Source organism: Cyanistes caeruleus, chromosome 1 (assembly GCF_971803275.1).
Source record: "Cyanistes caeruleus chromosome 1, bCyaCae1.hap1.1, whole genome shotgun sequence".
Taxonomy (NCBI): domain Eukaryota; kingdom Metazoa; phylum Chordata; class Aves; order Passeriformes; family Paridae; genus Cyanistes; species Cyanistes caeruleus.
In genome coordinates, this window is record NC_141701.1 from 60,080,510 (window position 1) to 60,095,893 (window position 15,384).

The following is a 15,384-nucleotide window of genomic DNA, read 5'->3' on the forward strand; positions in this document are numbered from 1 at the left end:
AAGACTATTTGGATTAAATGAGCTTAAAATAAGAGAAGGAGTAGAGGTAGTTCCTGAAGGGGACCCTTATTGGTCAGAAGTATCTTCAAAAATTGGAACAAAAATGAAAAAGTCTTCCCTTAAAATCAGGTGGTAGAATCTGATAAAGTTTCTAGACAGTAAATACAGCTGCTTGCAGAACAGGCAGGGCTTCCATTGTCTGCAGGTATGTTGGGAGTAGTGGGAAAAGGGGTGTGTGGAGGGGACTAGCAGTTGGTGTTTGTGAAAGTCCCAGGCAGTATCTGTGCTTGACTGGGATTTGAACAAACAGGCCTTGGATACTGCAGAAGACTAAACTATTCAAGAAGCATTTTTGCAGCTGGACAGGAATATTTTAAAGCAAATCAGCTGAGCTGATTTGCAAGTTCTCATCTTTAAACATTTCTTGAAAGTGTCATAGCTCTGCCACTCAGACTGAGCACCCCTTGTCCTTCGGCCATTTCCCTCCTGAGCCAGAGAAGGAAAGGGGAGAAAGACAGAGCCTCAGGCAAGTTCTGTCTGCAGCCACTCTCCTGCCCAGAAGGTCCTGAGCCCTTGCCAGCCCTCTGAGCTGCCTTACCAGCTCCCTGGTAGTGTGAACCCTTGCAGCTGGTGATCCCCAGTCATTGTCCCTCTGTTCCTTGGAAGGGGCCGGGCTGCTGCTGATGGCTGAACTACAAATGCTCATGGTACCTTCTGCTGCTTTTGGAGGTGGTGGTCCCCAGCGTGGACAGCTCTGCTCCACCACCGTCTGCCTGTCCATTGTTTGCCCAGCTGTGCTGCCTGGTTACTGCTGCATGAACAAACCAAAACTTCACCTGAAAAATTGCTCTTATATTCACTCCACTTCCAAGGCAAAGGCAGTGGCAAGAGAGGCATCAAAGCTGAAAATTCATTACCACCTTGCTGATCTCGCCAGGGAACTGCAGAGGAGCAAACCTCGCTGTCTGTGGGCATTCCATACTCCATGGGAAGATTCCTGCCTCCTCAGCCTAAGGGGGAGGTACCTCTGGGTTGTTATTTTTTCTCACCTAACATTTCACCTGTTAGTTATTGCTTTACATGGAGATGAAGTGTGTGTGTGTGTAGGAACAAAAACAAAGTGGTGGGCAGAAATAAATCTATACACTCCATGAAGCTGCTAAGTCTCTGCTGTGCCCGTGGAAACAAATTCACCACACAACGTGATGTGCCATGAGCAAGATGGAAAGATGGCTTAAATCCTCGAAGGGCACCTCACTCTAGTTCCTCTGCAGGAGTGTGAAAATGGTCTATTTGCATGAGCTTCTCAGCTGGTGGGCTACAGTCTTTTGCTGCAGAAAGCTGCACCTTCGATCTGTTACCTTAGTGATGCTTGTACTTCCAAATCCAGCAACTGCAGTTCCCAATACAGCCTACGGAATGCGTGTCCACGTGATGTCGCCTTGTCTCCTGGCTTCCCTGGGTGTTTAACAACCACCCTGAAGCGTCTGCGTGTTTGCAGAGGAAAACTGGAGGAGGGGGAGAATAGAAAGAAGATGGGAGAAGGGTGCTGCCTGTTAATTGCAGATCTGTGCCTACCTGCATATGTCCTGAATGAAGAGCTGGGGAGTGAGGGGGAGGGTTGGACTAGCTCATAAAAGCCAGTGCTTTTAAATTTCTCCCTAGAAAAACAGGCTTGAATGGCACTGTTTTACTGGCTTGATAAGTTAGTTTGTGTATGTTACAGCTCTTTATTTCATTATAAAGACAAGGGCTTTCTAAGGAGCTGTTAAGCCTCTCTGTGTAGGTGTATATAAGTATTTAATATGCAGCACCAAACTGATGCAAGTGCCGCACTGCTAAATGGTGTGATAGTGCTTGATGAATGATTCTGCTCGGGGGTAGCGCACAGACGTGACATTCATCAACGTCTGCTACTGGAGAAACTTAGCAGAGGGAGAGCAGATCACGTTAAGAGGCTTGGAACGAAGAAAATGGGAATAATTTAGAATTTTATTTGTGAAATCCCTTTTACAATTAAGGAGGGTTTGTGCTGAGTGTCGCATTATCCTGTTGCAGGTCTCCTGTTTCCTGGGGGAATTTAACTATAGAGATGAGACAAGGAGGTGTTCTCTAGAAGCATTCAGTCATGGAATTATATTAAATCATCAGAGTGCCAAAAAGCTTTTTAGCGTCATGCTATATTATAATTAGAGGTGATTAAGAAGCTTAAACATGTCACGGGCTGAAGAGAAAGTTATGCTAAAAGTAGGAATGGCAGCCCAGACAAATTCCTGTTTTTAAAATTCATGCTATATATGCCAGTTGGCCAGTCAGAAATTTTTATTAAAATAGGAGGAAGACATGCAGCTGCTGCTGTTTTTCAGAATACAGAGCTTTCTATAATGGGGATGACAGGCAATTAGCATTGCAAAACTATGGGGAATGAGAGGTGGAAGAACACTTAGGGGATTGTTTCAAATGACAGTTATATGAAAAGTGTGTAAAAGTGTTTTTCTTTTTCTAGAGACTTAATACCTATAGTTGCTGCTCTGGAGTATAATCAGTGGTTTACAAAGCTCTCCTCCAAGGATCTGAAATTAGTAAGTAATAAATTGAAACAATATATCTGCTTTCTACCAGGCTGTGCTGTGTGTTAAAGGATGCTGTTACATTTTCTAAAGTGAATTTTTTTAGGCAAGTACAACTGGACAATCTATTGCCAACTTTTTTCCCCTGGAATCATACCAGGAAAATACAAACTGTTGGGTAGTCAATTAGGACAATAAAAACATTGCTGAGAGTCAAATCTTGTGAGCATTTCAAATAATACAGTTTGAAAACTTCGTTGGTTGATAGTAGTAGCCCATAAAACTTCATCAGGCATTGCTGACTCCCCCACACAATATTATGTGACTAATAGGAAAGTAGCTTTAAAGCAGCCAGAAATCTTAGTTGTGTTTTGGAGGTGAAAAGAAAATGCCAAGATTCAGGGGATTTTTTTTTTCTTGCATAAAGCACTTTTTTTTCTGTGTAATTATCATTGCAACTTGATGGTTTTCTCTCCCAGTTTTCCAAAGCACTGATGTGTGGCACTGGTATTTTTCCATATCAGTTTTTGCTCCTAAAAGCGAAAAGAGGGCGTGTTTAAACAAGTTGGACTACTGAAAAAAAAAAGTCCAAGAAAAGCAGTTATTCAGTGACAATTTAAATATATCAAAATATGTTATTTCTTATAAATTTGAAAGTTTATAGTCACAGTTGGAGTTAGTGGTTTGCTTGAGAAATTGCTTTCATGGTTGCCTCCGGAAACTTTTGCCTTTAAAAATTAATATTAAGTTTCATCTTGTATAAGTTGGTTCCATTTTATTGGTCTGTAAAGCTCTCATTATATTCCTAAGCTATCATTTTCAATGAAAATTCAGTAGGAACTTACATGTTTTTTGGCAAAAGAATAGGCAAAAAACTTCTTTCTTGCTGGGAACGTCTCTCTCAAAGTTATGCATGGAATGAAGCTGGTGGTATTTTTAGTGCTGTTGTAGTTTGCTGTTAAAATCAACATTATTAAAAGGTACAATGCAATTGATCAGTTTCTGCTTCAGTGAAATGAGATAGTTTGCTTAGTTAGAAGGTTGGCTGGTGTAGTCTGCGTAGAATAAAAACTTGGCCCTATTATCTGTCTGAGATACATTTTTGTGAATGTTTTGGGGGTTTCTCTTAGCAGCTTTCCTGTGGAAAACAAATAAACTTTTTCAGTCTAAAAAATGCATCAGTTACTTTAAAAAACCCAGCCTCTTACCTTCCACACATTCTATTTTCAAGTCAAAAATTAGGGAAATATGGATCATGAGACAGTAAATCCGTGCTGTAGGAGCACTGCCAAAGGTCGTTATGAGGTCAGACATATCCGGAGGCCATGGAGTGCGTTGTGTTTCATGAGTCCCATTCTGACCTTGTGTTTGATACACAGTACCCACGGTGGTTTTATAGTACAGGCATGAAACTTTCCACTTGCAGTCACAGTACTGAAGAAAAATCCCAACAATATTCTGAATTATTAAAACACGGATGGTAAAGAAATTAGTGGGAAGATGGCTGAGTTAACAGTCTTCACCAAAAATTGTTAACCTTTTCTGTGTAAAGGATTAATAAGATTTGGTGTGTGTGGTAGAGCAGATTTATTTTGTTTAAGGGGGGTTTTCTGGACATTTGATTAGTTTGAAAGTAAAAAAACCAACCCTGCAAGATACACAAACTACAAAATGTCAGACAGTCGTTAGAGACAAAGATGTCCCAGGTATGAATGTCATATTGTTGTTTTTAAAGGCAGGTAACCAAATAGTTTCGACACTTCATGATCATGACTGAAATTCAGCTTCAGCTATCACATGAATGCTGGTTAGTGTGAGCTGTGGGGAGAAAAATCCAGGAGCAAAATAAAAGTTTAGCATAAAAGGTGATGAGGTGCAGAGTTCATTGCATGGCTTTTGAATGATTATGGTTTTATCCCTCTATTTGAATGAGAAAAGCAAACAAACTCTTTTGTTGTCATGTTTGGTTCATGGGACTTGCAAAATACCCATGCAAATTCTAGAATTCAACAAGAGTAAGAACACGAGGTGGGACTTGCTTCTGCATGGAAGAATTCATACTCAAATAAAATGGCCCTTAACCACTAGTCTTTGGGAGTCTTTAGAGGACATCTCTAGCTATGGTACTTTTGTTCCTGAGGTTTTTTTGTGGTTTGGGTTTTTTTTTTGTTTGTTTGTTTGTTTTTGATTTTTTTTCCCCCTTTCCTTCTAACATCTTTCTTTGTATTAAGTTGTCATTCCTGGTCAGGCTTTATCCTCATTTGTACTAGTTACCACTTTTTTCTGCTGGAGTAGCAGGCATATGAATAAGATTTCCTTAAAAATTAAGTGAGAGTTTTCTCTGAGCCAGATGATTTAGGTTGTTTTCACTGTCATTATAAACATTCTGCCCCTTTTGGTTAGGTGGCATGGTTCATTAGTTACTTGCTTTTAGTCTGCCTCCTGCTTCTCTTGGGTCTTTTCCAGAAGTCTTTTGTTGACTCTCCTGGATGTTTCTGGTATTTTTACTTCCTATTTATGTATAACAAGAAGATGGTTGTGGCCTGGATCCCATTACGATGTACAGCTGAGCTCAATAACTGTCTGTTCCGTGTTTGTGTTCTTTAACACTGTTCTGTCTTTTCTGTGGCAGTCCACTGATCTCTGTGAGCAGATACTGCGAGTGGTGAGTAGGTCCAGTCGGTTGGAAGAACTGGTATTAGAGAATGCCGGGCTTAGAACGTAAGTAATTCCTTCGAAATGTCGCTTGAGATGCTGCTTGCTCCCACTAAAAGGGATGTGTGATGTATGTGAGCCAGAATAAGCATTAAAAAAGGTGTGCTCAGTGTCTGTCTAGTTGTGATGAGCCTCTAGCCACAAGCTTTTCCAGAGGTTTTCCAGAGGGTCTGTATATCCAAGAAATCCCTTTAAACTGGTGTTTTTTGAGATTCTGCCTGGAGAGTTGGGCTAAGTGGAGCAAAGTGATTGAAAGAGAGCATAAACCTTAAACTGGCTTGTACTGTTCCTCTCCAAATATGGCTCCGATAGAAGTATCAACACCTTTCTATCATTTAAAAAACAGTGGTTTAGGTTTTGTTAAAAAAACCATATTATTCCATCTTGCATAACACGTGGTTGTTTCATTTCCAAATGAGCTGGTGTTGCCTTAATGTGGATTGCTGTCTGCTCAAATATAAGGGGACTTCTACACTACAGACTTTTTTGAAGAAAGTAGATCAGTAAGTTTATTGGCTTGCCATAGACTTAGAAGATACACAGAAAGAAGCCATACAATTAAATCCTTGCATATGTTTTAAATACATTTTTTGCAATATGTTTTAAATTTAAATAAGCTGTAGCTACTACTAGGTATTTGCTTTTTTTTCCCCCTTCACAGGAAATAGAAGCAAAGTTCAGGTTACTTCCAGAGGTGCTAGTTTGTTCTTGTAGTGCTTGTTTTAGTAGTGTTAGGGTAGTGTCCAAGACAATGTAAACAAAGTAAACTCCAGAACTAATGATTTTTTTTAAAAAAAAGAATCAAAAAAGCCATGTAAAGTTGGGAAAAGCAGAGCATTATGCAGAATTACAAATAAAGGGAAACAAGCACAGGGGAGATATTTGGTGTGCCTTACATTGTCTCCTCTTCATTGTCGGAGTACTTTTCTCCTTTTTAAAGTGCACTTTGCATTGAAATGCCTTTAAAACAAAATTGTCTATGTGACACAAGAAATTTGAGGTCGAGTTGGAATAATAACATGAACTTTCTGATCACTAGTACACTGCCTTTAGCTGTCATTCAGACATAAGCCCCTGGTTTTAATCTCGTTTTTCTTCCAGTATGTGCCATGAAATCGAGTGATAATCATTAATGTAGAAGGATATGGTGACTACCTTTGCTCGTTGCCTACCTTAATTTATCACAGTTGGATTAACTGCTTTTCAGTTCTAACAGGACTTGACAGATAATCAACTTGTGACTTTGGTTTTTCATGTCTCCATCTACATGCAGAGTGTTCGGCATTGTGCCTTGGTGTGTATCTGTTCTGATCAACACTGTCTGTTTTTGCCAAGGATGCATTTGTCAGTTTTGCCATTTTTCATGTCTGTTTGCTATGAGATCCTGTTGTTGCTGGGTATCTTCCTTCCCATGGCTTACAGACCAGTCATTTTTAATGAGCTGTGATAGAATGCCAAACCAGGGTTAAGAAAGAGCTACCAAGAGTAAAGCTGTAAGAAATAACCCGAGCAGCTGCAAGAGCATATTTCTTCCTGCAGCAGAGACAGTTTAAGATGATTCTGTTATTTTCTATCTCCAGCCATTCATTTCTGTGACTTGGTTTGGTCACAGCCTCATAAACACTTGTCATCCTCCCAAATGATGAAACAGCAAACTATTGTGCAGTAGCAGTAATAAGGATGCAGAACTAGGGAAGTGTGAACTTCCTGTTGGGAAAAACAGGATGTCAAATGAAAACCCCTGTCTGATAAGATTTGTGCCAGTTTAGATGCCCTTGGAAATTTTATCCCCATTGCTGTGATGTTGGAAAGCTTCAATGCATATATAGCAATCATGAGTGTTTTGGTAAGTGTTTTAATTAACATACATGATGTCCAGGATTCACAGAGAGCAGACTGATTCAGACTGGCCCAAAAAAATGAGCTTGAAAAGAGGGTTAATCCCTGAGGTATTTTAGAGGAATGGAATAATATGTGATAACCAAAATACAGATTTCTGAGTGGGCAGCTCAGCCTATTGATTAGGCTGGGCTCTGGTGTCTACCAGGCTTTGCAGCTTGGCCTGACAGGCACAGGCTGTGTGTGGTGGAAGCTGCCCTTGACCTGCACTGTTGGGAGATGCCAAATGGCAAGGACTAGGATATTAGGAAAAGGTTCTTCCTCCAGAGGGTGCTTGGGTACTGAAACAGGCTCCCCAGGGCACTGGTCATGGGGAGATGATGCCAGATGATGGGAGATGATGCCAATCCTGCCAGAGCTCAAGGAACATCTGGACAATAATTTCAGGCACATAGTGGGGTTGTTGGGGTTTCATGTGGAGCACCAGGAGTTGGTCTCAATCATTGGGAGTCCCTTCCAACTCAGGATGTTCTGTGATTTCCGTGGAACTGCAAGACAGACTTCCCAGTCTGCAAAGTCCTGTTTGCAGGAGCTGGTGCAAGTGATTTATTTGTTGCACTTAGATGATCTCTAAAAGCTGGCAGGCAGAATGTCCCTGCCTCCTTTCACACTGTCCTGTGCAGCCCTGTTCCAAAGGGGGTGGCCAGCTGCCACATGGGGAAGAGCAGAAGTGCCTCTTGCTGGTATCCAGAGAGCCTTTGACAGTCATGTCTAGTCTTATCCTCCCCTTCTTGACAGAGTCTTAATGTCCTTAGACCTAACAGTGTTGCTTCCTCCCACACATCCTCTTTTTTTTTCTGTTACAGGGATGTTGTCTAGACAATCTCAAGGAATTGTTTTGTTTGTCTGATGTTTCCAGATTGGTAGTATTGTTTCCCTTGATGAAATATCCATCTGTCATATGTATAATTAAATAGAACCTTTTTGGGGCTTTACCTACAAGCATGAATAAGCTTGTTTCAGCCAAGCATGGCTGTGTAATGCATACAGAGCAAGCTTGATGCTTTATAGCAAGTTTCAGACTTGGACCACATGCTCTGTTCATAAGTGTGCAGCCAAAAGAAGTGACAAATTTTATGACTTGAAACAAATAGTGAACAAAAGAGGGGAAGGGATGTTCACCCATGAGCAGAGCCAAGGTATCTATTTTTATGGCAGAGGCTGCACAGGGAGTGTGTGTTATTTGTTGTATTATTTTTTCCAAAATGAGCCTTGGAGCCCTGTGAGCCCAATATAGATAATCCAGTGCCTTCTGGTGGAAGTCAATTTGCTGTGCCTTTGCTAAGTAGTTCACACACACTAATTGTCCAAAATGTTCTGGTAATCCTGCCTATATTGTTGGCAAAAGCTGGAGCAGAGTTTGTAAACAAGCCTGTAGGTATAGGCAAAGTATTGTAATGACAAGAATCTGTTAGGGATAAAGGAAGAGGAGGAAACTCCTCAAGAGGAAAGGGTTTGTTGCTTTTTAACTCAAAACCTCCTTTTTCTTGGCTGGACATAAGGAGTTTGATTCAGTTGCCTAAGGGCAGGCATCTAGCACCATTTGAAATGCTGGAGGATTTCCAGAGCCTTGGCGAATGTCACTGAGGACCTACAGGAGATCCATAATCTTCTGCAGCAGCAGCTGGTAGCAAAGCAGGAGACCCTGAAGCCTGTCAGGTGGCAAAGTTTCAAGTCCAGAAGTTCTTTTTGTTGAGTGTTTGTATTCACATGCTGCTTGTATTTTAGGAAGAGAATGTGTTTTTCCTAAAGGCAGCCCTTCGTCTTGCATCTGCAGTGCTGGAACCAGTTCTAGCCCCAGAAGGACACAGGATTTTAAAGGGAAACTAAACTTCCCTGGAGCATCTCTGTACTCCAGGAAACTTTGCAACTGCAGATAACCAAAAGCTCAATTGAGGCTATTGCTGTTCAGTTTCCTTTCTTTTCCAAATACTGGAAGAGGATGCTACCTCCACTGTGGATCTCAGCACAGTTTGATGATAGGCAGGATCTGTTCCAAGGAAAGAGGGCAGTATTAATTAGCATTTTGGTAGCTCTTCACCACTGGCCTACAGGAGGAGAAATACTGTACTTCAAGGCAGAGAGAGAAAGAAATTCAAGGCATAGTTTTGCTTTCTGTCTTGGCATCTAACTTAGGTGAAGTAAGGGCACTGAAGTTACAGCCTCACTTTATCAAAAGCCCACAGTAGGTCTAGTCCCTTATCACATCATAACTTCTCAGTTGGTATGAGAACAGATTTGAGGATTTGTTTTAGAGCTGATAAGACACCAGCCTTCTGACTTCATGCAAGGAATGTTTCTCCACCAGAGTGTGACGATGTGGTGTGCGAGAAAACCCAAGCTATCTTTTGACTTAGTGCAGTGGGTGGTGGCAGTCCAGCTGCAGTGAGGTGCTTTCAGGTGGGGCAGCACTCCATTGCCTCTCTAAAAAGTGGCTTTGGGACAGAGGTCATGCTACAACATCTACCTACCATAGCTGGTTAAGGTTGCTTCAGAGCTCTCTGTGCTATCTGGCCTGGCTGTTGTCAGCTTCCCACAACTGATACTCCACATCTCTTTCGGATCCATTGCTGGGACTGTGATCAGCCAGTTATGACCTTTGATGCTTCTAGATGACCAGCTCATCAGTGTGCTGCTGTTCTTTGAGAGAGCTATTCCTGCTGTTTCATAAGACTAGAAATACTTCTGGATATGCTGCAAAGCCCATCTGTTTGAGTGACTATTGGCAGAAAGCTGCTGCAAGTGAGTAGGATGGTTTGTTGAGTGCAAGTTGCTGTGTATCTCCAAATCCTGTGGCGTGCAGAGAGATACGGAAGATGTGAAGTTTTGAGTTACTCTGTGTAACTCCTATTTTATACCTTCAGATCTCTGTCAAAAGCATTTTAGTCATTGTATACTCTTTGGCCACTTAGGTCACAGGATGGGCAAATTGATGAAGTAACTCCCTGTGAAATATAGCGAATTAGCAAGATAAACATTGTTTGGAACCATGAGGAGTCAGTCAGTGCTCTGCAGTAGCAAAGTCCACTTGTAAAGGATAGTAATCCCTTGACACTTTTAAGCCTTTGAGTGTGCTGTTGACAGAGGGGGTAACAGGATTCCTTCTCCCTCTCTTTTTTTTGTTGCAGGGATTTTGCACAGAAACTAGCCAGTGCCCTAGCCCATAATCCCAACTCAGGACTTCATACGATCAACCTTGCCAGCAATCCACTTGAAGATAGAGGTATTGTAACATTTACATTTTTCTCTTTCTATAAATGTAATAGGAGGGTTATTGCAGCTCTGTTCAGCTTTGCCTGAAAAATAGGTTATTGTTTTGTGCATAATGCTACTGTGAATTTCTGCTGTTCACAAATGACTGAGAATTGCCATTCTTTTTGACTTGCACATATCCATTGGTGTGTTGAGAAATATTTAAATGTCTTAAACCAACCCTGGATTTTAATGGAAGATAGAACACAGTGATTGTTTAGAACTAGAAGGTAAAAAAAAACCCCAAACTCTGTTTTTTAAGGGGTGTGCATTTTTATAAGTAGTGTAATCAGTTGAAAGATGAAGCACAAGGTAACTTTGTTTCTTGGAATGTATTTTTCTGATGGTTTTGTGTTTTTATTTCAGTTACAATGCTATATTTCTTTTCCGCATGAAAATTGCCCCTTTTTCTCAGCTCTGTGCTAGCCTGCCCTGTTGTGAGGTCTTGGTGATGTTCAATAATACTGGCATAACTAGAATTCCTATGGAGCAAAGTGCTGTTAACTCCACAAGATGGAAAGTCAAGCTGAACAGCTCAGCTTTTTTCAGACTAGGCACTGCTAGGCATGATTTCAGTACATATCAAGTCATTCCTCTCCCTTGTCTACTCTTTTTTTACCCAAGAGGCATTTATTTTTAAAATAAGGTTACATTCTTTCAGTGTGGAGTTGACCCTTCAGTGCTGCCCATGTGAGATTTCCATTTGCTTCACTTAATGCATTCCAGGCACACAGTGTTCTGGGATCAGACTATCTTGTGCTCCTGTTGGGCCAGAAGAAAAACGAGTCTTTTATACAGTGAACCTTTTCTTGTTTTATTTGGTTTGTTTGGGGGAAATTTTCTATTCTCTTTGCTGTCATGATTCAAAATAGAAAAGCTGTTCATTCTGATTACAACCTGATGGACTCAGAATGTTGTTAACACAGGATTTTGTAGGTGTCTCTTCTTTCTTGTTGGTTCAGTGAGGAGAAAAATAGCTGGGAAGGGTTTTTTTCCTTTCAGCATCTGTATCACTTTTGACTAGAAGCAAGCAGGATAACGCTTTTGTTTTTAACCTATTCTGAGCAGTTTTTTATTTGAAGTTGTTCACATGAATTGCTTTAACCCTTCTTATTACCTCTTGCCTGCTGATTATTGCTTATCCTCGTTAGGAATTCTTATCACATGAAAGCCAGCGCTTTGCTGGAGAACGTTATTGTCACAATGTGCCATAGGCATTTTACAGAAATTTCTGTTGTAAGCTGGAAAAAAGACTGCTACGTTGTGGATTCTGCTTTTGAAGAAGTGTATTTAGGTTGTGTTATTTGAAAGGTTGTTTTCTTTTTTTAAAGGAACTCAATTTTATGTTGGAAGGAAAACAATTGACCAAACACTGGATACTCTACAGTGCAGGGGATCTTTTTTCATTTTTTAAACATATCCGTGGGGGTGCTTTATTTGCAACAAACCTATAGACTCAAGCCATTCCGTAATATCCACATAAGACAGAAAAAAAATGCAGAAACTACAACTTGGAGAAATTAGTAGGGTTTTTTTCATCATCTCAGCCTCTCCTAACAAATGCTCAATTAAGCTTTGACCTTTTCTTTAGAATTAGATAGGTTATAGAGTACTTAGAAATTAATTATAATTGCAATGTGCAAATATTGCAGTTTTTCAGTTCAAGAAAAGTCCCTGGGTTCAAGGTAGATTTGACTTTGGTAAACTGGAGCATTAAGAAGGATTTCACAAGTAAAAGTGGAGATTCATATAAACATATGAGTTTAGGAAAAATACCTTTTGAAAAATCACCTGCAGGAGCTGGAACTAGTTTATTTTGCAGTTATAAGGGAAATCACAGAGTTGTTTGTTTTCTGAAGAACATATTGCACCCTGTATGAACACAAACATATACTAAGCTATTGTATATTGTTAAGTACCAATAAGCAAAGGCATGATATTATTATGTATTAATGCAACTGTCTGTATTCCAGCAGCATGGGAAGTGAGTTTAGTGTACCTAAAGCATAGGATCTGTCTTCAGTTCAAGTACAGTGCAGTGTCTATATGCAGTGATTTTTCTACTGAGACTAGTCTCTTCATTTGTGTTTGGCTGTCCTTTATGATACTGTCAATGTTTGTGAGACTATCACCTGGAAAGTTTGTTATCAATCTCATCTGTAAAAATCTAGCCACACTGAAGTGATGGTAGCTTTGCTTTTGTCTCTCCTAGGATCAGAATTGAATCTCATATTTTGTTAAAAATAATGCAAAACAGTCTTACTGAAGCCTCGTAGTACTCAAATTCCAAACTGTGTGCCTGGATGCAGCTAACTCCATTTCTGCCATGTTAACTCTCATCTCTGTTATGCCATTGGCAAAAATGAGTGACTTAAAAGGTGTTCAAGGACCAGAGTAGCCAGCAGTACTTTTTCTTTTCTGCACTTGATTCCTGTATCTTATGACTATAACTTAATCCCCTTAGTGCTAGTAAGGTGTGAAAATTGTTCAGCTTGGCTAGAATGATAATTTGTCTGCAGATTGTTAGCTAAATACAAAGATGTATTTACAAGATGTAAAACTATTTCCAGCATGTCTTAGTCAAAATGTTTAACAGCAAAAATTACATTTGTTGTATCCTTAGTGATACTGATTGTCCTTATAGAGCTATGAAAGAAAATCCTGTTAATATTGTTTGATTCATTCTTGCTGAAAATTGGTGAAGGTGTCTGGTTACCATTGTGCTTTACAGTAAATGATTCCAAGGTCTCTTGGGTCTAATGTTGTAGCAATATAAATAAAAAATTAGGTCTTGGTTTGAGCTGCACAGGTGTTGCACACAACGTGCTTTTACAGAGAACATTTAAAAAAAACCCTACCACAGTATCTGCAAGGTAGCTGGCTCCTTCATTATCAATGACAAGTAAAACAGAATAAAACCAGAGTGAACATAGGTATGTGACCTGCAGTTTCACAGACTGTTTCATGTCTGTGCACATGGAAAGGGTATCAGCTTTTCAATCTACTATGTTTTCAATCAAGTAAAAGGTTTTAGTCTCTTTTTCTGTGCCCTTTTCTCTCCAAGTGAATTGCTGTATATCACTGTATTTCACACCTCAGGTTAAGCCTGGAGTTTCTGTGTTGATTTATTCCTCTAATAAATATTTCACAGCTTAGTTGCACTGTTATTTAGGATGTGCCCTCTTAATCAAATTTCAGTCTTTTGCTTAAAATGGAGCATTAAATTTGTGGAGTGGGGAACTTGGACACACTGTGTAAAGGCTTTAATGAAAAGCGCCTTCTCACTGTTTTCTTCTTTTGTTGAATTTGTGCTGAGGTAGTCGAGTCTGTGTCAGTGCCTTAATAGGTTTTTACTGTTTAGGATTGCAAGCAGTTGTGGCATTTCCAAGCCTGTGTCCTGGCTGGTAGCCTGCAGGCTGCTGAATTAAGTGGCTGTTATGACCTGGCTTTTAAGGTTTGTCTCAAAAAAGAGGGTGATATTAGCTAATGTGGGCACCTCTCTTGCCTTGACAGCCCATCCTTTTAAAAGAAAGTATAAATAGTTTGAAGTTCCATGTGAAACAGCATTGTTGGGTTTTAGATCATACCTAGATTTTTTAAATTTATTTTTTTTCTGAAATATAAGGCTTCCAGATTTTCCAAATGATGACTGCTTGGTGTGTGCAATAGCTTCACTTCAACTCCTTCTCAAAAGTATGTGTGTATTATGAAGTTTTTAAAGTAATTAAGGAGGATTACTGATGGATAAAAACGTAGTTTCTTATCTGTGCAGTGGTTAGCAAAGCAGGGGTCTTGATTACATCAGTTAAAAGTTCGTAAAATGACATCCCACCTGCACAGTGAGTACAGTTCCTCCTCAAGGGTCACTGGTGCAATTTGACTCTGCTGAGATTTTGCTGGGAAAACCTGAGGTCACAGAGCTCACCTGAAAACATCCATTTTTGTCATTGCTCCCCCAACAGGTGTGTCATCTTTGAGCATCCAGTTCGCCAAACTTCCAAAGGGACTGAAGCATTTAAATTTATCTAAAACCTCCTTGTCACCTAAAGGTATGTTTTATAAATGTACTTCTTTTCTCTTCTAAAACTTTCAGACTTAGATACAAAAATACTTTTTCTTACTGTATTATAAAATAATTAATTTTGTAAATGATTTACATGTGTTTTCTCAACAGTGCATCTGCTTTTTTTGCAGTCCTGGGTTGCTGAACCCTGGGCTGGGTTCTGAGTACCCTTCAGCTCTTTGATAAATTCAGACTTGCTTCTGTAAGGGTTAAGCTTGAACCTGTATTATAAAGGAAGACTGAAATTAGGATTGACGTGAAAGATACATTTCATATGCGCTTCAAAAAAATGTCTGAAGACAAGATGTGTAGGGAAATGTCCAAATGTTTTGTACACTGGTTTTTTATGAAGCCAAGCATCATGACAGTGGCTGGTGAGGGAGTTGCTCTGACTAAAGACTTCTTTGTTTTATAATTTACAAATTTCTGATTTGAATTCTAATTCAAATTGTAGTTGAAATGGTTGTATATTTTAAAAGCAATAGCAACAGCGAAATACAAGTCAGAAGCTTTCGGGATTTCTTGCATTTTTGTTTTACAAATAATAGAAGCAGTGACCTCTTACAGAGATTGCACAAACCCAGGGTCTCCTGTATAGGTAATGGGTGTTAAAAATAGAAAACCCACACTGACATTATTGCTGCTTTTTTGTAGATGTTGATGACCTGGAAAAGATGACTGAGTTAACAGTATGAAGGACATTAGCTGATGACAGATAGAAACTGTGCCCTTTTATCCTGTTTGTTATTGCTCTGTGAAGTGCAGATTCGGTATTCTCCTTAGCTTCAGGGGAAATATGGATGGGGTGAAGGACTTGTTGTTTTATTATGAGAGCCTATGGCTCTTATTATGCTTAAGTAAACAGTAAATCCTAAGGTGAAATTA

At 39.8% G+C, this 15,384-nt stretch overlaps 1 protein-coding gene across 5 annotated transcripts in view; it reads left to right on the forward strand.

Moving 5' to 3' along the window:
* CARMIL1 (capping protein regulator and myosin 1 linker 1) overlaps positions 1-15,384 on the forward strand; it is a 192,027-nt gene that overhangs the window by 92,077 nt on the left and 84,566 nt on the right. For all 5 annotated transcript variants that reach the window (XM_086894882.1, XM_086894910.1, XM_086894899.1 and 2 more), the window contains 4 exons: positions 2,507-2,582; positions 5,203-5,291; positions 10,313-10,407; positions 14,399-14,485. In XM_086894882.1, coding sequence (XP_086751008.1) covers positions 2,507-2,582; positions 5,203-5,291; positions 10,313-10,407; positions 14,399-14,485 — 347 coding nt within the window. The remainder of the gene's footprint in view (positions 1-2,506; positions 2,583-5,202; positions 5,292-10,312; positions 10,408-14,398; positions 14,486-15,384) is intronic.